At 37.0% G+C, this 26,354-nt stretch overlaps 1 protein-coding gene across 3 annotated transcripts in view; it reads left to right on the top strand.

The window, feature by feature from the left end:
* Positions 1–26,354, top strand: part of FBXL4 (F-box and leucine rich repeat protein 4) — a 67,636-nt gene that overhangs the window by 21,261 nt on the left and 20,021 nt on the right. For 2 of the 3 annotated variants that reach the window (XM_027090112.1, XM_027090122.1), the window contains exons 4-6: positions 7,007–7,349; positions 12,979–13,223; positions 20,892–21,105. In XM_027090112.1, coding sequence (XP_026945913.1) covers positions 7,007–7,349; positions 12,979–13,223; positions 20,892–21,105 — 802 coding nt within the window. The remainder of the gene's footprint in view (positions 1–7,006; positions 7,350–12,978; positions 13,224–20,891; positions 21,106–26,354) is intronic. The other variant, XM_027090130.1, reaches the window with a different exon arrangement.

Raw genomic sequence — 26,354 nt, forward strand, 5'->3', positions numbered from 1 at the left:
AGTTCTTTTTAAAGCAGATGCCACTTTGTTAGTTACAATTAGAGACAGGCTGGGAAGCAGGGAGTGAGTAGGTATACCTATTAGAGTACTTAATTTTATTCTAGTTTGTTTTCCTATTCTATCCCTTCACTTTCAGCAGGTAAAATGGAACAATGTTGGCAAGAGAACTTTCTTTTTGCTGGTTACTAGTTGTGCTTACTAACCAGGAGGAATTTTGGTTATAGGGAAGCTCTTTGCATCCGTGCAAAGAGCTTCCAACCTGATATGTTAGAAAACTTGCTTTCTCCGGTTTCCATTGATGAACATCTCTCTTCCTCTCTTGTCTACCTGCTGCTTCCTGCAAGCCCTAGAGAGATGTTCTCAGTGAGTAACAACAGGTCAACAGTTACAGAGACAGAGTGCTTTGTGTCCAAGCACTGGACATATAGTAGGCATTCAGTGCCATCAACAGAGGAGAAATAAGTGGGCTGGTAAAGAGAATGCTGGTTACCAACGCAGAATTAAGGGCTCCAAGTGCAGACAAAGTGCAGCCTGATAGGGATTCCATGCCGAATTTTGCACATGATACTGTAGATTTAAAATACTTACAAAGGACATTAGTGTTTGTCAAATTTGTCCAGTAGATGAATACGGTATGTGGGCATATATAGTCAGCACATGAATGTGCAGACTACAAAGGCCATGACTTAAAGCAGTTTAATCTCATCAACACTGTTCTGGGTCTAGAGGATTAAGAGTCAGGGCTATCTCATGGAAAATTGTGTGTGTGTGTGTACACACATGCACGCACACGTGCATTTGCTTGTATTTGCTTATTTTCACTGACTAGCTTTTTAAATTCTGGCATTAATTTTCTTGAATAAAAAGAGATTGGCATAGGAAGTATAGCCATTATTTTATAATAAACTTAAGTGGAATATGTAAAAATATTGAATCACTATGTCACACACCTGAAACTATTCTAATATTGTAAATCAACCATACTATAATTAAAAAAAAAGATTGACATATTCTGTTGTTGGGTAAAGTAGATATCTTTCTCTTTCTAACTTCAAAATAATATATTCTAGTTCTATTAGAATTTTAAACAAAAACACCTAAATACAGATACCCCCAAATCAATTTGTATTGGTCTCAGAGTTAATTTAATTCAACTGGCCACAGATCTATAAAATAATTTTCCCATCTTTTTACCACTTTTCTTTATTACTTCTTAGGCTATCAAGAAAAATCAAAATAAAATATAAATAAACTAATGATACTTGAATTTTTTTTTACGTTTAGACATTTAAAAATATTTTTAATAACTGATAAGGTTTGATAGTTTTCAACTTTAAGTATGCTATCATATTTAAACTTATATGTATAACTAAATATATAATGTTTATGCTATATAAAGTCAGAAGCAAAAATGATGCTAACATAGCATTAAACATTTAAACATGCTAGAAATGTTAAGGAAGTCATTTTAAAGCATCATCTTAACCTTGTCCATTCTGCAAGGTAGAGAGAGAGAGAGGACTTTAGTGGATTAATACATTATTACAGTAGAATATTTCTGCTCTAATCAGTGCTTGACAAGGGACCTGGCAGAGGTGATTTCTATATTACATTTTTACTGTTTCTGTTAAGGCTCATAAAAACTTCTAGTTGAAGCTAAACAATGAAATAGGCTGCTTTAGTCCACATGTGTTGTGAACCAGTACAGGCAGTTATTTCACAGGGTCCTGAGTGGTCCTTGTTTCTTGGACATGAGACATTCCTCCAGCATCATTTCATGTCATTTTCCAGCAGCAACAAAAGGATGAGTAAAACCACAGTTTGAATTTTCTAATACCTTCCACCATTTACCCCAGGATTCTTGGAAATGTGCTGTCCAAAACTAGGAATGCGTTTTCCCACGAACGTGGTTTTAAATGTTTCGTACTTCCGTTCCTGTATGGCTAGCTCTATTTAACGGTGTGGATTTTCAGTAGAGTGTTCAAATCAATTCCATTGTTAGAAACCCTAAAGATTTTTGCATTTAGGCTTTAGGGGCACTTCTTAGGTCTAGGCTGGCATTCCAAATTTGCTTTTCTGCCTTGTCACAGAAAGTGAGAAGATGCCCAGCTAGCTTTCCTTTCCTCCTCAAATCTGCCGCAACCTGCTCTGTTCCTTAGAACTCTTCCCCTGCCTCCCAAGATTGGATGTAGAGAGGGACCAGTCTCTCCATTCCTACTTTCACGTTGTCTCTGAATACAAATACTCACAGGTTCTTTATATGTTTGGTGGGTTTTATTCCTAGTTTTCAGGAGAGAAGTAGCAAATCTAACAAATATGGGGTGATTATAAGGGTTCTGTTAACTGCAAAAGTCCTACTGTTATGGTTAGTGATATGTTTACTGGAATCCCGTTGAGTTTCTGCCTTATGCTTTTATTCCTAAACATAGAAATTAACCAAACTTCCCTTCTCCTGAGAGTGGTGCTATATGCCTTTCTTGCCCCCATCTTGGCCTAAAGACCATTATGGTACTTGTATGTCGATGACTTCTATAGTCTCAGCTCAGATTTCTCCCCTGAGTTTCATACTCTTTTGTCTGTTTCAGTTCCCTAAATGCCTTGCTGTAATCAGTTTTTACCTGGATCTCAATAGGCCATTGGCTTATCAAGAAAAAGAGGGAGAGGACTCAAATCAATAAAATTAGAAATGAAAACAAAGAAGTTACAATGGACACTGCAGAAATAAAAAGCATCATAAGAGACTACTACAAGCAATTGTATGCCAATCAAATGGACAACCTGGAAGAAATGGACAAATTCTTAGAAAGGTATAACCTTCCAAGACTGAACCAGGAAGAAATAGAAAATATGAACAGACCAATCACAAGTAATGAAATTGAAACTGTGATTAAAAATATTACAACAAACAAAAGATCAGGACCAGATGGCTTCACAGGCTAATTCTATCAAACATTTAGAGAAGAGCCAACACCCATCCTTCTCAAAGTCTTCCAAAAAATTGTGGAGGAAGGAACACTCCCAAACTCATTCTATGAGGCCACCATCACCCTGATACCAAAACCAGGCAAAGATGCTACAAAAAAACAAAATTACAGACCAATATCACTGATGAATATAGATGCAAAAATCCTCAACAAATACTAACAAAGAGAATCCAACAACACATTAAAAGGATAATACACCATGATCAAGTGGGATTTATCCCAGGGATGCAAGGATTCTTCAATATACGCAAATCAGTCAATGTGATACACAATATTAACAAATTGAAGCATAAAAACCATATGATCATCTCAATAGATGCAGAAAAAGCTTTTGACAAAATTCAATACCCATTTATGATAAAAACTCTCCAGAAAGTGGGCATAGAGGGAACCTACCTCAACATAATAAAGGCCATATACGACAAACCCACAGCAAACATCATTCTCAATGGTGAAAAACTGAAAGCTTTCCTCTAAGATCAGGAACAAGTCAAGGATGTCCACTCTCGCCACCGTTACTAAACATAGTTTGGAAAGTCCTAGCCACGGCAGTCAGAGAAGAAAAAGAAATAATAGGAATACAAATTGGAAAAGAAGAAGTAAAACTGTCACTGTTTGCAGATGACATGATAGTATACACAGATAATCCTAAAGATGCCACCAGAAAACTACTAGAGCTAATAAATGAATTTGGTAAAGTAGCAGGATACAAAATTAATGCACAGAAATCTCTTGCATTCCTATACACTAACAACAAAATATCAGAAAGAGAAATGAAGGAAACAATCCCATTCACCATTGCAATGAAAAGAATAAAATACCTAGGAATAAACCTACCTAAGGAGGGAGAAGACCTGTACTCAGAAAACTATAAGACACTGATGAAAAATCAAAGATGACACAAATGGAGAGATATACCTTGTTCTTGGATTGGAAGAATCAGTATTGTGAAAATGACTATAGTACCCAAAGCAATCTACAGATTCAGTGCAATCCCTATCAAATTACCAATGGCATTTTTTACAGAACTAGAACAAAAAAATCTTAAAATTTGTATGGAGACACAGAAGACGCTGAATAGCCAAAGCAATCTTGAGGGAAAAAAATGGAGCTGGAGGAATCAGACTCCCTGACTTCAGATTATACTACAAAGCTATAGTAATCAAGACAATATGGTACTGGCAAAAACAGAAATATAGGTCAATGGAACAGGATAGAAAGCCCAGAGATAAACCCACACAGCTATGGTCAACTAATTTATGACAAAGGAGGCAGGGATATACAATGGAGAAAAGACAGCCTCTTCAGTAAGTGGTGCTGGGAAAACTGTGGACAGCTACATGTAAAAGAATGAAATTAGAACGCTCCCTAACACCATACACAGAAATAAACTCAAAATGGATTAAAGACCTGAATGTAAGACCGGACACTATAAAACTCTTAGAGGAAAACATAGGAAGAACACTCTTTGTCATAAATCACAGCAAGATCTTTTTTGATCCACCTCCTAGAGTAATGGAAATAAAAACAAAAATAAACAAATGGGACCTAATGAAACTTAAAACCTTCTGTAAAGCAAAGGAAACTACAAACAAGACCAAAAGACAACCCTCAGAATGGGAGAAAATATTTGCAAAGGAATCAACAGACAAAGGATTAATCTCCAAAATATCTAAACAGCTCATGCAGCTCAATATTAAAAAAACAAACAACCCAATCCAAAAATGGGCAGAAAACCTAAATAGACATTTCTCCAAAGAAGACATACAGATGGCCAAGAAGCATATGAAAAGCTACTCAACATCATTAATTATTGGAGAAATGCAAATCAAAACTACAATGAGGTTATCACCTCACACCGATTAGTATGGGGATCATCAGAAAATCTTCAAACAACAAATGCTGGAGAGGGTGTGGAGAAAAGGGAACCCTCTTGCACTGTTGGTGGGAATGTAAATTGATACAGCCACTGTGGCGAACAGTATGGAGGTTCCTTAAAAAACTGAAAACAGAATTACCATATGACTCAGCAATCCCACTATTGCGCATATACCCAGAGAAAACCATGATTCAGAAAGACCCATGCACCCCAATGTTCATTGCAGCAGTGTTTACAATAGCCAGGTCCTGGAAGCAACCTAAATGCCCATCGACAGATGAATGGATAAAGAAGATGTGGTGCATATATACAACGGAATATTACTCAGCCATAAAAAGGAATGAAATTGGGTCATTTGTAGAGACGTGGATGGACCTAGAGACTGTCATACAGAGTGAAGTAAGTTAGAAAGAGAAAAACAAATGTATATTAACGCATATATGTGGAATCTAGGAAAATGGTACAGATGAACCGGTTTGCAAGGCAGAAATAGAGACACAGACATAGAGAACAAACATATGGACACCAAGGGGGAGAAGCGGGGAGGAGAGGGGGTGGTGGTGGTGGGATGAATTGGGCGATTGGGATTGACATATATACACGAATATGTATAAAGTAGATAACTAATAAGAACCTGCTGTATAAAAAAAATAAAATTCATAAAAAGTAAATAGGCCATTCAGGCAACGAAATGAACTGACAATATATTGGAGGGGAAAAAATTTGATATGATTAATAAGCATATGAAAACATTTTAAGTGTTATTAGTAGTCAGTGAATTATAAATTATGTCACAGAGACCTGGGTCACTGTGAAATTAGAGATTATTTTTAAAAATAAAGAGTGCTTTCAGTGGTCATTCTTACATATTGTTGGCATAAGCTTCTTTGAAAGCAGTTTGTAGTATGTATTGGGAGACTTAAAAGTGTTCTTAATCTTTGACATAAAATCTTTATGTAAAAGTTCTGCTAGCTAAAATAAATAAATAGAAATAGAAGTATTTATTGAAGTATTTATTGAAGTATTTATTGAAGTATTTATTGAAGTATTTTTGTGTTTTTAACTTTCTCTGTTATATTAGAAAACAATATTAGAGAAATGGTTATTTATGCCATATATTGGAGAATATTATATATCTAATGATGCTGTGTTACAAAGAATCTTTAAATAATTTTGGAAACTAATTTTTTAAGAAGACCTATATAAAGACATGGAATATGAGTTAGGCCTTGAAGAAAAGATGGGCAGATAATTGTAGGTTAGGCATTTCATTGGGAGGGGAAGACAACATGAGCAAACACCTTCGTGTGGAAATAAGTTTATTATCTGGAAAGTAATGATTAACCTGGCTGAAAAGTAGAAGTTCATTTTGAAGGAATAGGAGAAAATGTTATTCACCTGTTACGTGTTAGCTACTTGCTAGGTACTGAGGATACAAGGATGACTAAAAGATGACAATAATGGAAACTTAGGAGAAGGGCATATATGAGACAATTTCATGAAAACTCTGATAAAATTTAATGACTGGATAAAAGAAAATCAAAGAAAATGATAGTTTTGGGACTTCCCTGGTGGTCCAGTGGTTAAGACTCCGCACGCTTCCAGCGCAAGGGACACGGGTTTGATCCCTGGTGGGGGGATCTAAGATTCCACATGCCGTGTGCTGTGGCCAATGAAAGTTTTGAATTTGTATGGCACCAGTAACAGAAACAGAGAAGGAGACCTTCGTGAGGCAAGGTGAGAAGTTTAGTTTCCACAGTTGGTTTAGGGCATGCACACAGGAGTGCTTTCTACTGTGTGCGTTAATATTTCGTGTTTACTTTATCTGTAAAACTGAGTGTTGTTCATGTACCGCTGACTACCTATTCCAGTTTTTAACTTACCAAAGTGAAATCTGCCAAAAAGGACTTTCTAGGGAGTTGTAAAAATAATTTAAGTAGTAAAAATATCTTAAGTAATAAGGTCTATGGCATTTAGGTTTAAAATTATTTTCATGTCCTGGAAACAATTCTTGGCTTGATCCTATCCACCTTGTTGAATGCTTTTGCTTCACACTGTAACATATTGGGCTGGGCCCCTAACGTTAAGGTAACAGTAAATCTCATTCTAAACTGTATTATAGGGAAGTTTCTTTCTTTGGCAGATGGGAGATTCTTTGGTCAGAGAAACCTACGAAGGTGAATGCTTCCCAGGCTCGCCAGTTTAAACCTTGTATTAAGCAGATAAATTTTCCCACAAATCTTATACGGCTGGAAGTAAATAGTTCTCTTCTGGATTATTACACTGAATTAGATGCCGTTGTATTACATGGTACAAAGGACAAGCCAGTGCTTTCTCTCAAGACTTCACTTATTGATATGAATGATCTAGAAGATGACTATGAAGAAAAGAATGGATGTGGAATGGACAATCTGAACAAAAAGTTTAGCAGTATTGCCCTCAGGGAAGGGACAAGTAATGGATATTTTGATAAACTACCTTATGAGGTAAGCCAAAGATATTCAGTAGCAATATTGGACATACTATCATTTTAAAATGTTTAGATGTTAATGTTTATTTTGCTAGATGTCAGAGAAATCGGAGCATTAGCAAGGTATACATAATCTGATGTATTGTGTATTTTGATTTTGGAAAGACTAGACAAAATTGTGTTCAGTAACTTCGCCACCTTTGTTTTGGATTTGACTTTAGTGATTCTGGATACACTATTAAATATAGGTTATTTTATCACTGATTAACAATAACCAAAATACATAAAGCAATGATAAATTACACTCCACTTTAATTCATAATTACACAGTGTTAATATGGGCAATATGTGCTTAACTTGATACCGGTTATATTAAAGATGATTTGCGGGCTTCCCTGGTGGCGCAGTGGTTGAGAGTCCGCCTGCCGATGCAGGGGACACGGGTTCGTGCCCAGGTCCGGGAGGATCCCACGTGCCGCGGAGGAGCTGGGCCCGTGCGCCATGGCTGCTGGGCCTGCGATTTCGGAGCCTGTGCTCCGCAACGGGGGAGGCCGCGGCAGAGAGAGGCCCACGTACCGCAAAAAAAAAAAAAAAAATTTGCTATGAAAAATAAGAGTATTAATTAGACCGTGAGAGAAATGCTAATTCTGTTTAATAGTGCGCAGTTTCTCCAAGTGTCATATACTCTTCTATACTAACTCTATTCTATACTCTAACTAGCTATGATTTTTGGTCTAGGCAGGTATAGAGTGCCTTTTACCTAAAGTCTTGTTTTCAGTGTGTCACTGCAGGGGTGTTTCCAGGGTATATTTAGCACTCCTGGCTCCCAGGCATCAAATGCCATTAGCACACCCCCTGGGGTGGGAGTAGGGCCAGGCATTCCTTCCCCTGCTGAGAAGAGCTGTGTGTGGTTAAAAATAATATAATCAGATCTTTTAAAGAAAAATTTTATAAATTTAAACTTTAACCAGTTCAACTATCCCCCTTCCACACTGGTGGGTATTTCAGGTTTCATTGTAATAATACAAGTAGCTTAACTTGCATGGAACAATAAGGTAGCCTCTTGAGTGCCTAACAGGAGCTATAATGCCTGTTCAACATTTCACAATTCTAATGCTATGGTACATCCTGTGAAGTAGCTAAAGTTGCCACATAAAGATAAATTTAAGGATCTAAGGTAATTCAGTCAGTAAGCCATGGAACCAGGATCCAGCCCAGGCCTTCTAGGTCAAGTCTTGTGTTATGGAAGGAAGCTTCATAGGTGGACAAGACACCCTGGCCCTTAGAGGGAGGAGGGAGGAAAGATGGAGGAGCAGCTGAGCTGGGAGAGAGGAGCGTGGGATGTTGACAATGTTGTTCCCTGGGGCTTCAAGGAGGGTCTGTCCTGGCAGCAATGGCAGCAGCTCATCTGGAGAAAGCTCACTTCCTTGATTCTTACCCATTTCCTAAAACTACAGTATAGAGATTTAAATTCAGCAAATGTATTTTAAAGAGTTTGTTGAATTTTATCCAGACCTGGTAAAATGCTTAACATGTCACATTCAAATGAATAACGGGAACTTCAGGCAAAGGGAAGAGAGTGTCCAAAGGTGAGAAGAAGTGAAACTGTGTGACCTGTTTGGGAACTCCAGTATTTCACTGTGGCTGGAATAGGATTTGATAGCAGAAGCTGCAAGAGATGAACTTGGACACAGGCTCAGGGCTGCCTCGGTGCATCACTCCATAGGCCACCATCACACAGATGACAGTGATTGGGACATCCCAGCCCTGGCAGTGCACAGCCCACCCTGCCACGTTGTAGAGGGCTCTGTGGGTTTTACCGAGAGGTTTGCATTTTCTCTCTTCAGCCAGTGGTCCTCAGGCTGCTGTGTCTCTCCTGTACACCGCAGAATCGTTTGAGGGGAGTCATAGAGACCTTAGATTTTATAAATCATTTACTTTTGGTAAAAAATTAGAACAAATCCAAGATAATACCTATAATAATTTCACACTCACTTTCTTGTGTTCTCTGAATTCTTCATATGCTTTTTTTAGTGGGAGAAAAAGATGTGGAATAATAGCATTCCAGAAATTATCCATAATATGCAGGCATTTTTGCACATGCTTTGTCCCACAGTGAGAATGATTGCCCAGGTGTTTGGCCTCATGTAAAGCTTGTTTTTCGTATGTGTCATGGTATGAAGAAGATTGTGAACCTTTTCTGTAGTCAGTAGGGAAACATTGAAAGTTTTATTTACTTTAAAAGAAGAATAACAAAATGAGATTTCTTTCTTAGATTATTCTGTTGGTAAATGAAGAATAGACCAAAAGGAGGTCAAGGTGGGAAGCAGGGATACCAGTCGAGGAGCTACTGCAGAAATGTAGGCAAGAAGTTATGAAGCTCTGGGTACTGGAAAGTTTGGAAAGGAGGTAAGCCGGAGAAGTATTCTAGAGATGCAGAAGGTAGAAATCAAAGTAACTATTGAATGTGGACATGAAGCAGAGCATCACAAGGACTTTTAGGCTTCTGGTTGAAATGACCTGGTGGATGGATATGCCATTAATCATAAACCAGTGGGTGAAGGTGGAAGGGTGCATTGACTTGGAGGTGCCTGTGATTCATCAAAGCCAACTTCTCTGATTGAGAAGTTGACAGTAGGCAGTTGCTATTTGAGTTTGAAACGCAGGAGGAAGGTCTGAGTTTACATTTGTGTGAGTCTTCTCAGAAGAGGAGAGGGCTACCATGGTAGATGAAACTGACCAGGAAAACTGAGGGTGTGAATAAAGGGCCAAGAATAGAATTCTGGGATTACTAACATCTAAGAGTCCAGGAGAGGAAGACAAGTCAGAAAAGGCACTTGGGACAAGGATGAGATTGTCTTAAAAACAACGATAGGAAGCTAAAGAGGTATAGAGAACAGAAAATGGGTGTGGTCGGCCACACCGCTGCAGAGAGCTCAGTGACGAGTGCCCACTGGTTTTGGTCATCGGGAGATCTCTGATAATCCTTTACCAGTATCAGTTCAATGGAACTATGACCATAGGGTGAGAGATGAGAAAAACCTTACCATATCTGGTTAAGGCATCAAGGAGCGGGGAAGAAGCAGAGACAAAAAGTGTTTGCTCTCTGAGCATAAGCAGAAAAATATTTCTATTAATATACACCAATCATGGGCAAGACTGTCCACCAATAGTGAATAATACTTGGCATCCTAACACTCCACCCCTTCATGTCACAACGAGAAAAGACGAGTGGCAGAAGATGTAGCAGGGTGGGAAGGTTTCTGTTTGTGATGCAAGCTGGGAGAGATTTCAGTATGCTTTTATGCTGTAGGGAAGGAGCCAATAAAGAGTAAAGGCTTCCAGTACATGCAAGGGGTTTAATCAATACAACAAAATCACATAGACGAAACCGAGAGATAGAATCAGTCGTCCTGAAGGACATTAATTAGTCATGATGAAGGCAGTACAAGGCATAAAGGCATAAAGAGTTGATGCTGCAAAACACTGAATGATCTCACAGTGAGTAAAAAGAGAAACTCTTTTTTTAAAAGTTGCCTAAATTATATAATCCAAGTTATTTAAAGGAAAAAAAACCCCACATTTAAATATGTCAAGTGACATAATGTTTCCTTAGTTGAAAATAATTGTATTATGAGTAGAGTGTGTTTTGAGGGCAGATCAGCTGTGTTTTGAGACATACAACATCCTACATACAACATCGTGTCAAATGGTACTTTAGGCTAGGATACCCCCATATAAAAACATCTTCTGACAGACACTAGGTACTAGATGAGTAATAATTAATGGGTATTATCTTGTAGGCCTAAAACCTGTTATCTTTTGCTTAATCAGAATCCAAAAGTGCTTTTTCACATGCCAATGTCATGGTCTCAATAACTTCATTATTCTTCTTCTACTTGGATATTTGCTTAAAATATAATATTAAGGATCAGAAAATGTTTTCACACAATATACATCTTTTAATAATGGTGACTTTGGAATGATGCCAGCAATTGCTGGGAGTTATTTAAATTATAAATCATCTGGAAAAAAGTAAATTATTTATCCTCTGATACATGGATATATTTAACTTTTAATGTCTCTTTGCACCAACTGCTTAAAAATTTTACTGAAATAGCTTTTAGTATTGTAGTTAAAACAACAAATTTTTAATTCTTTCTACACATATTTAAGGTCCTACAGTTGCCAAGCCCAGATGGCTCATAGGTTCTTTCAGACATTTAAGAAGTGATCAAATCCTGTATTATTTAAACTCTTTCATAGCATAAAGAAAAGGGAAAGTTTTTAACTTCTTAGTGAAGCTGTTATAATACTCTAGCACATAAAAATAAAATTACAGACCAATTTTACTTCGGCGAACAAAATATAGTGAATAGAATTATTTAAAAATATAATACAGGGGCTTCCCTGGTGGTGCAGTGGTTGAGGGTCCGCCTGCTGATGCAGGGGACACGGGTTCATGCCCGGTCCGGGAGGATCCCACATGCCGCGGAGCGGCTGGGCCCGTGAGCCATGGCCGCTGAGCCAGCGTGTCCGGAGCCTGTGCTCCGCAACGGGAGAGGCCAAAACAGTGAGAGGCCTGCGAACCAAAAAAAAAAAAAAAAAAAAAAAAGAAAAGAAACTCAACCTTCTCTCTCATCTAAAGATTTTTTTACCATTTAGCAAATATTTGATTTTTTTTTCTTAGTATTTCTTGGTTCAGAATAGGCTATTTAGCAGTGATTCTTTGAAAATTAGTTTAGGAGCCCCCGACTGTTCACCATTAAGAAAAAACAAATCTTGAACTAGTTCAAAGAAACTATTTTAATTAGAGATAAAAATCTTTTTGATTCCTCCTCCTTAATACTTTTTTGTATCTGTTAGCTACTCCCTAGTCACTGCCAGTTGCCTTAAGCAGGCCCCTGATTCCTCTTTCTTGGAATCTACAGTAGCCGCCAGGCGGGTTTCCCTTCCTGCCTCCGGTAGTGCCCCCTGCAATGATCTTTCTAAACCATAAATATGACTCTGTCACTCTGCAGTTACATAAATCCCTTCAAGACTCCTCATTGCTTTCAGAATAAATCCAGGCTCCTCGGTGAGGCTCTCTGTGATCCAGTCCTTACCACTAACTAATCTTTCCTCTCCCCAGTTTTGCCTCTCTTTAAAGCTGAGCCTTGCTGGTCCAAGTCCGCTTTCACTGAGGTTAGGCCTGTGTCTTGTGTCAGGCTCTAGTAGCAGTCTATGCGTCTATCCAAGCTATTAAAACATATCATCGTACTTACCAGTCCCCACTGGACTCTGGAAACCCTGAAAGTGGGAGCTCTTCTCACCAGTGTTTGACGTGTAGTCGATGTTTAGTAAATGTTAAGTATGTGAAAAATTGTATTATTCAATAGATTACCAAAATATACCTTTGCACTGTAAAAAAAAAAAATAGTCGACATGAATTGAATATACTTTGAATGCTCTTGAAATGTAATATATATAGCCTTATGTATGTATGGTTACTACTGATTTGGATAATTCTGTTGAATTATTTAGTATGTGAAAGTATTGTTATAAAATATATGATACTGTTATTCTTTATTAGATCATATCATATGCTTCAAAAAGTGATATTGTTTTTTCAGTCTGGGTGATCTTGGTTTCTCTGTTTTATGTAGCTCATTCAACTGATTCTGAATCATCTGACACTACCAGACCTGTGTAGATTAGCACAGACTTGCAAACTACTGAACCAGCATTGCTGTGATCCTCTGCAGTACATCCACCTCAATCTGCAACCATACTGGGCAAAACTAAATGACACCTCTCTGGAATTTCTGCAGCCTCGCTGTACTCTCGTCCAGTGGCTTAATTTATCTTGGACTGGCAATAGGGGCTTCATCTCTGTTTCAGGATTTAGCAGGTCAGTGCCAAGCCTTGTTGAGGTTATTTAAATCAGCAGGCTATACTTACTATGTAGTAGTTTCCATAATAAAAGTTTGAAATTATATATCATGTACTTTAGATCATGTTCAGAGTGCTTCTGCTGACAAAAGTGGATGAGTTAGTTTCACCATCCTCTTCAGCTAGACTTCACAAGATGGAGGGAAATTATGCCCTTTACCTCATATTTTTTAAATCCCAAGGAACTTTCAACAGAGCTCCTTTTTTTCTTTCTCATATTTTCAGCACAGATGATTAACACATTCTAAAAACTATTTCCAAATCAAAATCTACCTCCCTAATGTGATTTGTCAGAAATGGAAAACAATTTATTATAGAACATTTTTAATTAAATCTTAATTACATGTGCAATACATCACCCAAATTTGGAAGCTCATTTAAACTAATTATGTTGAAAATGCAATTGCATGTTAAATAGGCGACCACACTTGCAGACCTGCCCAGGTGTTTCTGCTCCTTTCTATTTAAGCATTTAGTTTCCTTACTATTAAACGTCACCTGTTAAACATTTGAAAGCTTGCACGAGTACATATTCATTTAGTAATGCCGTAGTCATTTTTCTTGTGAAACAAACAGGTGTTTTTCTCCTGACCTTGATGGTTATTCTCATTGTATGTTACAGTATAATCCGTTTCATTAACGAAGAAGTAGACACTTTGGGGAAATTACCTGTTTGTTTGTTTGTTTGTTTTTTGCGGTACGCGGGCCTCTCACTCTCGTGGCCTCTCCTGTTGCGGAGCACAGGCTCAGCGGCCATGGCTCACGGGCCTAGCCGCTCTGCGGCATGTGGGATCTTCCCGGACCGGGGCACGAACCCATGTCCCCTGCATCGGCAGGTGGACTCTCAACCACTGCGTCACCAGGGAAGCCCTACCTGTTATTTTTGATTAACAAATAATCTCCTATCCTGTTTTTAGAAGTTAGAATGAACTACAGCCCTCCCTGCACATATCCCCAGTGGATACATTCCTGAACAGTGGTTTATGAATTAGAAATCTGTATTTTGAGCTTAGTTCCCCTTGACTTAAAGTATAAAAATAAAGATGCAGTTCCAGAAATAAATATTTGATACCATTAGAGTCAGATGAAGTCATGTTTGAAATAGCACCAATGTGTTCAAAATGCTAATATTGATAGTTTATGCATCAAAGTAAAAAATAAACACAAGCAGTAATGGCTTATAGCACATGTTGAAACCATGGATGCACTGAGTTTCTTTTCTGCCAGAAATAGAGCCAGGGGAAGGGGTTCTTAGATAAAACATGATGGGATTGTGGGTCAGAGTCTAAAGATTTTACAACAGGCTATGTATACAAAATTCTTTTTTATTATGTAAATTTGCTTAAAATGGGATATATATATATTATATATATATATATAGTAGAAAAATTAGGCATTTCTTTTTGGCAGTGTGATTTTGGTAAATTTTTATAGAATCCACATTTTGAAAATTGCTGGATCTTTGACAGCTCTCCAGTGGAACACAAGCTCAGTCCTTTCTACTTCCTTTTGCTGCAGACACACACACTTCATTGGCTAATTTTCCTCGCTATTAATGGGACCAAGAAGAACTGAAGCTAATGATGACTGTGGGTATTGAGAGCATACACTATAGATCATAAACCAAGACTAACTGACTCTGAGAGCAGATAGAACCATTGGTATCAGTAAGCATTATTTTACATTACAAGGACTTTTGGGTGTTTTAATCCCTCATAGCTCTTTTTTCAATGTTTCCCACCATTAGGAACTTACTGTTTGTTTTCACTCTTGGTGTGTAAGGCATTATGGTGACTGTCGTGGACCATGTAAACAGATAGATAATATAGTTCCTGCTACAGAAAAGATAAAGATATAAGAATAAACATTTAAACATATCCTTCCTATATTTTATAAATAAAATAACAGGGAGGCAACTAATGAGTTAAAGAAAATATTGGTAATGAATGACTGAAGTCCAGCTTCTTTGCCAAAATGTTGCATATAACCATGGTATAATGAATAAAATGTAGAGATAGTATTAAATCAGTTTTTAAAAACTTTATGTAGCTTCTTCAGGTGCATGAGCAGAAATATAAGTTGTGAGAAGAAAACTTCGCGATGCTATTGTTAGCATTTTAGACATGTGGTGGATAAAGATCTTCTTTTATGAGGTTAAAGCTCCAATCTACTTTCTCACCAGCAATTTCTCTTCCATTTTCAGTTCAGCCATTTAGTTGCCATGGGGCTGTTTAAATAATCACAAAAGTACATACATGAATTTAAGTTTTCCATATTTCACAGGAGTATTTCAGCCAGTAAAACCATAAATAAATCTTGATAGCATTCCTTTAAGTATAGTCATTGTTCTCATTAAGAAAATAAAAAGGTTAAATAACAGGGAGAGGGAATCTTTTTTGGGTGGGAGATACTGGAGTTTTGCCTCCTGATTGCCGTTGGCCCCCTTGACCCGACTGCTGAATTGATAGTCATTATGGCTTATAGGCAGCATTCCCAGAATAAATGATAAATATTCATGGCTTGATTATTAATGAATAATCTATGAGTAAGTGTGGTCTATTTATGCTCATTACTGTGAAGAAGACTTACTTGTAATACTTTAAAGAAAAAAAGTACATTTTTAAAATAGAGACCAATGATGATGAGCTTGCTTTTTTTTTTTTAAAGAAGATTTTGGGGGTAGGGGTTTATTAATTAATTTATTTATTTTTGGCTGTGTTGGGTCTTCGTTTCTGTGCGAGGGCTTTCTCTAGTTGTGGCAAGTGGGGGCCACTCTTCATCGCGGTGCGCAGGCCCCTCACTATGGTGGCCTCTCTTGTTGCGGAGCTCAGGCTCCAGACGCGCAGGCTCAGTAGTTGTGGCTCATGGGCCTAGTTGCTCCGTGGCATATGGGATCCTCCCAGACCAGGGCTCAAACCCGTGTCTTCTGCATTGGCAGGCAGATTCTCAACCACTGCGCCACCAGGGAAGCCCGAGCTTGCTTTTTGAGTAAGTCTTTGGGAAAAGTTTGATATCGTTTATTTTTGTTACCTAAAAACCTTATCTTCACAAGCTGGAATTGTTTCACTGGATTTTAAAGAACTTAGGAATTTATTTTATTCAAAATAACAGGGAAATTGGAATAATAAGAACTTAAAACTTTTAATCAGTTATTAAAATCCTATTCTATCTACAGATTTGTGATTTGTAACTTCAAGTACTGCTCGTTTATATCATTACTCATTAAAGTCACATCTACTGTAATTCCACTTTTCTCTTATAATACACTTCCCTAAAGTCTTGGATATGCCTTTGCCTCCCTGCCTGTTGGCTTAATTATATCATTCTGATGTTCAAAAAGTCTTAGGTTCTATTTATTTTTCCTCTATCGTTTTTCTTCAGGTAGTTGCTCAAAATAATCACCTTGAGCTCCACCTCAGTTATGTAGAGATTTCTATCCCTCACCCTTCTACTTGTTCCCTTCAGAAAACATTATTGGATGCTTTCTAGATTTAAGAACTTGATGTTTTGACACAGAGCTACAGTTTTATGGAATAGAGAGCTTTTTGCTTATTCATATATGTGTTTATTCAGTTGCCTGCCTGTGTTTTACACTGTTGTCTCTTTTAGATGGTCAATTCCTAGAGATTAAAGACAATTTAAGACTTTCTTTTCCACTTCCTTCTACCATTGCTAGATAGTACCGTACACAGTTAAGCAAGAAGTTTTGTTTTTAATGACTTTATTTTGGATCGGCTATAGTAAATAATGCTCCAGCTATTTGGGATTAAAATTATCTTAAATATACTGTCTTATAAAACTCAAGTGAGGGTCAGCTAACAAAACATGAGATTAGCAATCAGAAGCCGTGGATATTTATACCTAATTCTCCCCTTTACCTTGATACTTCAGGCAGCTTGTAAGGATTAGTGCCTTTTATTTTGTGATGAATAAACTCAGATTAAATCATTCATTCATGTGATGTTAATTATTTTAGGGTGCAAGTTACCATTTAGTAAATTACTTTTTATGTACTTATATTAATCTGGACAAATGAATTCACCTCATAAAGATAAGCAATTTATTTCTCTCTCCAGAGACTCCATTTCTCATAGCAAGAGACCTCGTTTGGGATTGTTTATCTGAACTTAGGTCTTCTCTTAATACCCTCAATATCAAGAAATACTTGATGAGAATTCATAACATGGTATGAACAGGCTGCAGGAAGTATACAAGCTATAATTCTCCTTTCAAGTGACCAGTATCACAATTGAAATGAATAAATAGATGACCAAGACAAAAACATGTATGTAATTATGCCTTAAAATAAAACTTTATGAGGAGCATTAAGGAAAGAAACAAGAGTTGTGTTCAGCTAATTAATTGATTCTGCTGCTAATTCTGCCTTCTTGGAATGGAAATATGAAAAAGTAAGTAGTGTAGATCTTGTAAGTTTAGGAAGAGAGACTATGGGGATATTGACCAAATAATCTCAGTAAAAATATGCAATATATAAAAAAGAAGAGAGAGAGTCATAAAGGTAGATAAGCATGATCATTATCTTTATTGTGCTTCCAAATTTTTTCATTCATTCAGTCAGTTTGGGATGTTTTCTAATCTATTCACAGTTGGCTTTCTGGTGATTTACTTTCTGTCTTTAGAAGGGAAAAGTTCATTAATGAGAACAAAGAGAAAAGAAATGTCAAAGTATTCCAAGTCCAATACCAAAAAGAATTGTAGAACAAAGTGCTTTGCCAAATAATGAAGACCTTCAGGAGATAAGATGCCTCAAGATTTTAATTTTAAGAGTTAATATACTCAGTTAACTTTTGTAATCTGCAAATAATTTTAGAAGTATCAAATCAAAATAGGATACTCCAGATCTCTGACACCCTACATTCATTTCTAGATTGCTAGCTTATAAATAGTGAAGAACTAGTCATAACTATGATGTATACTCAGAGTAAGGTAAAAATGTTAATTTTGTCATATTTCTTAGGAGTTTGACCCTCTTAAGGGAAAAATTCTCTGAGTCCATAAAACTTAGTTTGTTCCAGAGTAGAGGAAATTGAAATTCTTCAGATGAATTTTCACCATTGGAAGATTTATTCAACAAAGTCATCCAGTGTTTTTTACATGCCTGACATCATGCTAAGTACTGGGTACACCAAGAATCTGTTTCAATTGCCGAAGGATTTGAGGCACCTTATAAAACTCAATGTAAACGAATCAGTATGTAAGGAAACTGGTTAACAGAAAACTAAATTATGGTTGAGAAATAGGTGAGCCTGAGTCCAGTTCAGTATGAAGAAGGTATGTCATAATGTGGTACCCGCTGCCTCCCTTTGAAATAGATCCTGAGTCTGAATATTGAGGACAACATTCAGTGCCACCACCGGATCCAGTGCACCATCCTCTCTTCCCTGAATGTGGTCGTGGTGTCCTGAGGGTCCCCCTGTTTTTACCCCTGTTCTCTTTCAGTCTGTTCTCCGCACAGAAACCGGAGTGGCTCTGTTAAAAGACAAGCAGGTCGTGCCACACCTCTGCTCAGCACCCTCTGATGACTGAGGATCCCATCTCCCTCAAAATAAAAGCCAGAGTCTTTATAGGACACACACTCTGAACTGCCCCTTACCTCTCTGATCTGCTCCCCTTGTCCCTCTCACTTTGAGCCTCCTGACAGTTCCGTGCTCTAGGCATTGTCTGAGCTGTCCTGCCTCAGAGCTGTTGCGCTTGCCCCTCCCTTCGCCTGGAGTGCTGCTTCTCCAGGGAACTGCTTTGCTCACCCCCTCACTTCCTTTGGGGCTTGATTCACCTTCTCAATGGGGCTTCCCTTACCACCCTGTCTACCTTTGACACTTCCTGTTGTCCTTCTCTGCTTTTATTTTCTTGTTGGCACTTTTCACTCTCTAATATACTATTAATTTTACTCATGTAATTGATTTGTTTATGATCTACCTCTCCTACCAAAATGTAAGTAAGCCCCATGAGAGCAGGAACTTTGCTTTGCCCACTGCGAACTTCCAAGTGCCTAGAGTAATGCCTGGGTCATAGTTGGAGCTCAATAAACATTTGTTGAGTGAATGAATTAAGGTGCTTGATGCAAACTGGCAATTTAGCTACTGTAATACAAAGGACACAGCAGTGAGACAGGTCGGAGGAATTTAAGGAGGGAATAGCGAGAGGACTGTCTGAGAATTTGAAGGAAGGTGAGGGCGGTTGTGTGAAATGCCACAATAAATCAGGTAATATAAGGACTGGAAAGAAAGGCCGTTTAATTTGGCATTTAAAAGGAAAGGATGAATTTAGGGAGAGCAGAACATACGCTGCAATGGATTAAGAATAAAGGGATGTTCTTGGATGTTTGGGTGTAAATAAGATGTGTGGGCTACTGAGTTATTTGCAACATTTAAAATAAATTTGTAGCAATTACATTTTTTAATTGTTGTTTGAATGTGTGTTGGCCAAGATTTCACTTTTATTTTAATGTTCGTGGGGTACTTTTGTCTTTGCAAACTGCTTTCACATTATTGTGGGATGTTCAAAACCACAGTGTGGTGAATGCTGTTAACATATTTCTAGTCTGCCTTCTACATCTGAGGAAATGCTGAGACTTGGGTAAATGCCTTTTCCAAGGTCACATGCTAGGAAATGGTGGAACAGGGCAAAATATCCATCTTTTGACTTAGAAGTCCAGTGTTACTTCCTTTACTTTCATAAGTGATTGATTGTCAGTTTTATTTTGCATGTGTATTTGTAAGCTAATAATTAAATCATGTAGAAAAAAGATGCAGCATAAATAAAATAACAGGATGTGACTGATGTGACACTGAGATGGGCAAGAAGACGTCAAGAGACCTGGACGGGGATGAGTGGTGCGCTTGTTTAAGGGATAAACAGGCGCACCGCTTGTTGATAAAGTTTCAGGGATATGAATACTTGTAGGCTCACATTTTACTTTTATTATCAGATGATGATTATGGAAAGGCCTGTGTTCCCCCCATCTGTAACGTAATGAAGATAAATATTGTTATTACTACTCTGATAAAGGGTTTTGTGTCCTCCACATGAAGTTATTTCTGTGTATTTTGTGTGAAGCTGCAATTGAATATCTTGTAATAATTTCAACATCAGTCTAGGCATTAAATAGTATCAGTTACAAGGAACATATCTCAACAGTAAAGTGAAGCCAACCCAGAAATTTTCTTAGTTGAGAGGAGGCTAGTCTGATTTGTTTTCAGGTCATTCCAAATAAATTATCCAGTCCTGAATGGGTACTGTTTAGGGAGAAATAACTTCCAAGAGTTTAGAGTTTTGTTATGTTTTGTTTATTGGCTCTCCCAGCTCAGATGTGAATTACAGGTAAGTAGATGAAAAACACCCTCTGCTTTCTTAATTTCCCACTTAGCAGTAGCTGACCTTTTATGAGATGTGAATCCATTTTATCTTCTTAGGTTGATATATTTTAGCCTACCCGTGCCTGTTTTGGCATGCAGTAAATGAGAATTTAAGTGAAACAAGTTTTTAATTTTCCCTAATAGAAATCTATTCTTCTGAAGATGACTGCTTAGAGTCAATATAATTCCAAAGTACTTGCAAAAAATATCTTTTAGTTTTATGAAATTCACATGGAACATTGTTTTTACAGGTTTCTGAAGGTCTGTGGATCTGAATTAGTGCGTCTTGAATTATCTTGCAGCCACTTCCTTAATGAAACTTGCTTGGAGATTATTTCTGAGATGTGTCTAAACCTACAGGACCTAAATCTCTCATCCTGTGATAAACTGCCGCCTCAAGCTTTCAACCACATTGCCAAATTATGTGGCCTGAAACGACTCGTTCTCTATCGAACAAAAGTAGAGGTAAGATTTCCACCTCTGCTAGTGTTAATAGCCAACCGAATATTTAGTTACCTGTAATTGCTCATAATAATGTGATTTCTGATTTTCAAATAGTTTAAGTATATGATGCAACCTGACTATTCTAAAATCGTTAGAGCTGGCTGATGCAGTCATTTCAGAACTAGTCTATGGTGTTGTGGGTTTTTCTCATTTTAAGAAAACGTTATCCTCTGTGCTCTTAGAATTTTTGTCATGCTGTTCATGTTTGTAGGTAAAGAAACAAGCAATGGGCTGAGGTGAGCCGAAATGCTGGCAGGGAATGAATTAGAGAAAGAGGTGGGAGGAAAGTTTGTAGGAGAACATTTGCTTGGAGTGGGAGGAAGCAAAGTGGAGTTTATCCAGGACCAGACTTTGGAGTTCAAAATCCCTAATACATAGTTTAGGAGTCTCATTAAAGAAAAATATTTATTGATCTGCTTGCTTTTTTTCACATAGCTCTAGGACATCTTACCAGGTCATTACATATGCTACCACCTGACTGTTTTCATTTTATTTTTTTATTGGAGTATAATTACTTTACAATGTTGTGTTAGTTTCTACTGTAGAACAAAGTGGATCAGCTATATGTATACATATTACATTTTACCATAATCTACTTAACTGTTCCCCAAATGGTCAACATGTCGGTTTTTCCAGCTGTTTTTCTTTTACAAACCGTCTAGCGATAACATTATTTTGCACAGAGTTTTATATGTACCGGTTACTATTGCTATTGGATAGAGTTCTGTAAGTGGTATATCTGGTCACAGTATGTGCCTGAGCCCCTGTGATAAACATCCACTTACTGCCATATACTTGTTTCCTCTACTCCAGTAATGTTGGCCTTCTTTCTATTCCTTGAACATTCTGATCCAGTCCCAGCTCACAGCTTTTTCTCCTCTGCCTGTCTGGAATATCCTTCCAGCTCATTACATGGCTGCCCTCTTCTCAACTCAATGTCCAACTTAAATTTTTTTTTTTCAGAGATGGCTTCTTAGACATTGATAAAAGGTAACCCTCCCCCCTCCTTCTAGTTTGCTTCTGTCATATCACCCACAGTGTATTTTCTTTTTAGCAACTTTATCACTATGAGATTATCTTATTGGTTTTCATACTATCACCTGTCTCCTCACATTGGGATATAAGTTTCATGAAGGTAGGACCCTTGTCTGTCTCTTTCATTGCCGTGTTCCTGGTATCTAGTATCATACTTGGTAAAGATTGGCCATTCAGTAAAGATTTAAATAGCCAAATTACTTTTCCAAAATGGTGTACCCCACTCTAGTGACCCCTTGCCTGTCTTGAATGTTGCCTTGGCCAAGTATTCAATCTCTCTGTTTCCTCATATCTAAAGAGATAAAGAGATAATAAAAATACAGATCTCCTAGGGTCATTGTGAGAATTAATTACCTGTGATGTACTTAGAGGGTGATGAACACATAGTAAACTCTCAATAAATATTAGCTACTAATAACAGTAGTAAGAGTATGGAAGTTTTGTAGTATGTTTTACTATGTGTTAGGAAAGTCTCCTCTCTATTCTTTTTAAACTTAAAAAAAATATCCTTGTGTATTATTCTTTCAGATATATCTTTCAGCAAGGATTTTATTAGCAGTGCCTTTATTATATTTCATTTTGCTCTGTAATAAGGCTTCCTATCTGTCCATATAGGTCTTGTTTTACATCCAAGAACATGTTATAGTTTTCTTCACTTAGGTTTTATATCTTTCTGGTTAAATTTAACCCTTCTATTTTTTAGTCTCAGATACTATTTTATTTAATTTTAATTGGTTATTGTTAATATAAAGAAAAATTGGCTTTTTGTATATCTATCTTGTATCTGCTCACCTTACTGAATGCTTATAATTGTTCTAATAACTTATATCTTTTGGGTTTTCTAATGGTACAGTTATATAATCTGGAAATTAATATACTTTTTCTCTCTGTTCCAGTATTTAAAGTGTTGCTACATTTAGTAGAACTTCATAAATAGTGTAGAATAATAGAGTCACAATAGGTATACCAGTTGTATTTCTAATATAGAGGGAATGTTTTTTTCTTATTTTAATATTTATGTAACAAATATTTGCATGCCTGTTACGTGCCGGGCACTGCTGTAGGCACTGGAACTTCATTAGTGAACTAAATAGAAATTCCTCATGTAGCTTACTAATTTTATATATTGTTTGATGTTTCTTTCTGATAAGTAGTCTTTATCATTCTCATTTGATTAAGAATATTTTTATCAAAAATGTATATTGTATTTAAAAATTTTAAAGCCTCCATTACCACACTGATCTTTTTTCTTCTTTTATTTATTAATATAATGACATGTTGAACAATCCTTACATTCTTGCGGTAATTCCTACATTTTTTTTTTTAACATCTTTATTGCAGTATAATTGTCCTACATGTTTTTTTTTTTTTTTTTTTTGCGGTACGCAGGCCTCTCACTATTGTGGCCTCTCCCGTTGCGGAGCACAGGCTCCGGATGCACAGGCTCAGCGGCCATGGCCCACGGGCCCAGCCGCTCCGCGGCATGTGGGATCTTCCCGGACCGGGGCACGAACCCGTGTCCCCTGCAGCGGCAGGCGGACTCTCAACTACTGCGCCACCAGGGAAGCCCTGTCCTACATGTTTTAACTTAATACACAGCTGGGTTATTTTCCTAATGTTTTGGAGCCAAGCTTTATCACTTAGAATCCAATATTTTGGATTCTAGCTTTATCACTTACGAATTATGTTACCTTGAGAAAGTTTCTTGACCCCTTGTGCTTCAGTAAAGTGGAGATAATGATAGTATGCCTTTCAAAGAGTTGTTATGAGGATTAACTGATTTAATATATATAAAGTGTCTACAACAGTACCTGGTTCATTGTAAATATTCTTTAAGAGTTAAGACTTATCAATAGTTTTTACATCTGCTTTCTTCAATGAAATTGAGCTGTGTTTTTCCTTTTCATGCCATTTTGTCAGGTTTGGAGCTGGGATTATGACACCTTAGCAAAATGATTTGTGACATTGACATCGTTTTCTTTGATCTGGAATAACTTTAACAAATGAGAATTATCTGTTAGATAGAATTTATCTATAAAACCATCTGGGTGTGTAGCATTTTTTATTGGTAGATCAGAGTAGATATCTTTAGCTTGACGTAGTTTTTAAACTAATCTGTGGAAGTCTGAATATAGTATTCCTGGTTTGGGGCAAAATTTTTACCTAAAGTTTAACTGGTGACCTGCTTTGTTGGAAAGAAGACTTTGATTCTAGTTCTGGCCCTACCAGTGACAAACTTAACTCACATAGTCTCTCAAATTCCAAGATTCTTTCTTTGTAAAATGAGAGGACTATTGTCCCTGAATGCCAGTTTAAAGATAGTGTTAGCCCATGTTTTCACTGGTCTGTGGTGAAATGACTCGTCATTTATGTGGGTGTAAAATTGTCAGCTATCTTTTCTTGGGTAGACCTATCTATTCTGAAATTATGCCACACCTGCTTTTTACTGGCGTATTTACTGTTTTATATTGCTCTGTGTGTCTGATATCCTCTGAGCAAGATGATGCCTCATTTTAAAATATTCTGATTAAATTTAACTTTAAGAAGAAATGTAGCATAGTTCATTAATAAGTGAACCTTCAGGAAGAAAAATCGGGTAAAAACCAAGAAATTATATCAACTTGCTAGGCATCTTACATCTGTGATGATTTGTAAAAATGTATTCCATGTGATGCTTTTGAAATGTCATAAATTAACATGATCTAAGTGTCAGGGAATCATTACATAGTCCACAGTTTTCTTCCATTTACCCCAAGAAACTGATAGAATATGACTACATATTTTTTTAAAAGTGTGATTTATAGGAATTGAGATTTCATTTCGAGTGGAGACCTATACATATGCATCCAAGTCTAAATAGCATCAGCTCAGCTTCCCTCAGTTACTTAAACATAGATGTGAAATCACTGTGTGACTGCATTAAGTAAAATTTGGTTTGTACCATATGTTACTACCTGTTAAAGTTTGTTTTTATTAGTCTATCTGCTAAAATACCATAAAATCATTTATAAACTTACCCTACACAATTTTTCTGACATTTAGTACATAGAAAAAATTATAAAATTGATTTTCATTGATCTACAGTTGACTTACAATAAAATAAAAAATAGTGTCATCTTAGTGATATAAATGGCAAAATTCAAAATTAAGAAAAACCTACCCAGGCAGTGTTTACTTTTACAGCTTCCCAGGTCTCTCTGCCTATACTTTATTCACTTCTGTTATCTTGTCATTCTTGGGATCTGCATCAGACTCCCCCACGGGCACCAAGTAACTCAGAGGAATAAAGGGAAAAGACAACACAATCAGCTGGTCTCTTTTAAAACAAACAGAAGCCACAGCATAAGCACCTCCCTTGTCACTTAGGCAAAGCATTATGTCACCCCCTTTTCCCTTCCATATGTTCACTGCTTCAGTCCTGCACTCAATGATGTTGGTGGATGGGAGAAAACAGAGTGAGAAGACAAGATTTAGGGGATTGGCTTCTCTCTAAACCTTCCACGTAATCGCTGGCAGTACATTCAGGTGTTATAAACTGTCTTGGAAAGAAGGAATAGCAGTTGACTTCAGATGCCTGTGATGGCTCTAAGGAAATATATGAGGAGAAAAAGAAGATATGAATTTGAACTTCCTGGGAGAGGTTTTTTTTTTTAAAGGAATACATATTATCCAGTGCCACTTTTACCCTTGTTTTTCTAAACGCTACATAATTATAAAATAAGAAAAAATTAGTATTTCAAAATATTGACTCTATTATAGTGTATAATCTTCAGAGAGGTCAGATTTATGATGTAGTAGAGTTATATTTATGTGCCTATATATAATTTACATTAATAAATGTAATGTATTTATGCCATTTTATAAGATTGAAGCAAATCTGTGTGCATAGTGAATATAGCTTTAGAAGATATTGGAGACCTGGGTTTTAGTCCCAAAGTTTGGGAAAACTTAACTGAATATGTTGTTTGCTGTCCTAGACATTCCGCATATTATTTAATCCTTTACACTAGTCTATTGAGTCTAAGAGTGTTACTCTTAAATCGTACAGATGATGAAATGAAGGTCCCAAAAGATTAATGTTTCCCAGTGGCACAGAGCAATAAGTTAAAGTCAGGATTTGAACCCAGATTTGGTGGCCTCAGAGTTACAGTGAAAATTGTAAGATACATAAAAGC

This window comes from Aethalodelphis obliquidens, unplaced genomic scaffold (genome assembly GCF_003676395.1).
Source record: "Aethalodelphis obliquidens isolate GAN/ISIS:26980383/991018 unplaced genomic scaffold, ASM367639v1 scaffold3, whole genome shotgun sequence".
Classification (NCBI taxonomy): domain Eukaryota; kingdom Metazoa; phylum Chordata; class Mammalia; order Artiodactyla; family Delphinidae; genus Aethalodelphis; species Aethalodelphis obliquidens.